This window comes from Mandrillus leucophaeus, unplaced genomic scaffold, assembly GCF_000951045.1.
Source record: "Mandrillus leucophaeus isolate KB7577 unplaced genomic scaffold, Mleu.le_1.0 Scaffold30, whole genome shotgun sequence".
In the NCBI taxonomy this organism is placed as follows: domain Eukaryota; kingdom Metazoa; phylum Chordata; class Mammalia; order Primates; family Cercopithecidae; genus Mandrillus; species Mandrillus leucophaeus.
In genome coordinates this window covers 5,097,346-5,099,238 of record NW_012103143.1, presented here as the reverse complement: position 1 = coordinate 5,099,238, position 1,893 = coordinate 5,097,346, and the positions used below count along the sequence as shown (strand labels likewise).

The 1,893-nt window shown below is 53.8% G+C and overlaps 1 protein-coding gene across 1 annotated transcript in view; it reads left to right on the top strand.

Annotated features, from left to right (window-relative positions):
* The window catches only part of SHANK2 (SH3 and multiple ankyrin repeat domains 2), a 669,522-nt gene that overhangs the window by 146,615 nt on the left and 521,014 nt on the right, over positions 1 to 1,893 (top strand). The window contains exon 9 of the mRNA XM_011987076.1: positions 511 to 627. Coding sequence (XP_011842466.1) covers positions 511 to 627 — 117 coding nt within the window. The remainder of the gene's footprint in view (positions 1 to 510; positions 628 to 1,893) is intronic.

Below are 1,893 nucleotides of genomic sequence, written 5' to 3'. Positions count from 1 at the left end.
TGGAAGGGGGAGCTTGGGTAACCGAGGCCGGGGCTGAGCCTTCTGGTTTGCATCTTGTGGAGCTGGGCACTGAGGTTGAGAGAAAGACGTCCTGCACCTCTAGGCTCTAGGCCCCCGGATCAGGATGGAAGGAACTTTGAGGCTCCTTCCCAGACCCTCTGTCTCACAGCTGAGCACCAGTCCCCAGTCCCACCATGAAGGTCGTTCTCCCTGATCCACAGTCAGGGGTCTGGCGGTGCTTGCTGACGTCTTTGGAGCCCTTGCCCAGATGGTGGGTGGGGAGTTGGGGTCCGCCCAGTCCCTGCTCTGCCTTGGGGTTCTGGTGGAGCTCCAACCCGACAACCAATAGGTAACATCTGAAAAATTGTAACCCATAGTACTCAGCCTATGAGGAACTGGGGGAGGGACCTGTGCATTGAAGGATAAGCCGAGTGGCTGGTGTACTTTGTGTGTGCATGCGGCCGTCATGGCGGAGGGTTCCTGATTCACAGCCTGGGTTCTGCGTTTCAGGCCTGCAGGTACGGGCACGTGCAGCACCTGGAGCACCTGCTGTTCTACGGGGCAGACATGAGTGCCCAGAACGCCTCGGGGAACACGGCCTTGCACATCTGCGCCCTCTACAACCAGGTGAGTGCTGAGCATGCCTAAAGGAAATAATGTGGACAGAGGTCCATTTCCAAAACAGAGTGCCTTAGATTGGCTTAGGTCAGCAAACTACAAAAGAAACGAAATATACTAAGCCCCTGCTTAAATAGCCAATGCCTGCTTGTCAGCCTCTGCCCCTAGTTGCCCTCACCCAAACCAAAAAAGTTTAAGATGAAAGTTTACTAGCCTGCAAAATAGCTCGCTTTGTCTGTTCTTACCAGCCTGCCCAGCTACGTGGGTCATAAATCAAATACTTAAAAAGCCCCTAAGCTAACTAATATTGCAACACATTGTGGGCTGCAACAAAATGCAGCAAAGCAGTCCTTAAAAAAAACACCCAAAGCTCCAACCCAACAACCAGTAGGCAACATCTGGAAAAATCGTAACCCATAGTACTCAGCCTATGAGGAACTGGGGGAGGGATCTGTGCACTGAGGGATACACTGCTTGTTGAAACAGTGCTGGGTGTGCCTGCCCATCAGACACCTGATCTTACGAGACCATCAGTAAGAGTCTCACTTTTGCTGTTCTCCGGGTCTCTAAGTCCATTCTTTGGGTTTAAATGGGTAAGTTTGTTTCTCACACGCTGCAGTGGCATGCACCCCAGCCAGCCCTAATCCTGGGGGGCATCGGGAAGGCCTTGAAGGGGGCTTCCCAGGTCATCCTCACCTGCTGCCTCGGAGGGAACTGTTACCCTGTTGTAGAAGGGAGGAAACAGAGCCCCAGGAAAGCAAGGTGAGCATCGCGCTTGCATACCTGGTGCCAGAACTGGGCGCAGGACTCAGGTCTGGTCAGTGCCGCGCCTCCACACCATCCATGCTCCAGAAGATGCGCGAGGAGCCAGCCAGGCTGTCTTGTTCACACTCCGTAGCTGGGATGCAAACTCAGTTCAGTTCTGGAGTCAACCATCTACCCCGTCAGCAGGTCTCTGTGTGGAACATGGAGAGGGGCAGATCGGAGTCATGAGATGGGGAAGGATGTGGCAGACAAAGACTTAGGATAGTTCTGGTACCCCCACCAGGCATGCGTGGCACCATCACATGACAAAAGCAGGCCTTCCGGCCAGGTGCAGCAGCTCACACCTGTAATCCCAGTGCTTTGGGAGGCCAAGGGGAGGTGGATTGCTTGATCTAGTTCGAGACTACCCTGGGCAACATGGTGAGACCCCATCTCTACAAAAAATTTAAAAATTAGCCAGGTATGGTGGCATGTGGCTGTGGTCCCAGCTACTCAGGAGACTGAGGTGGG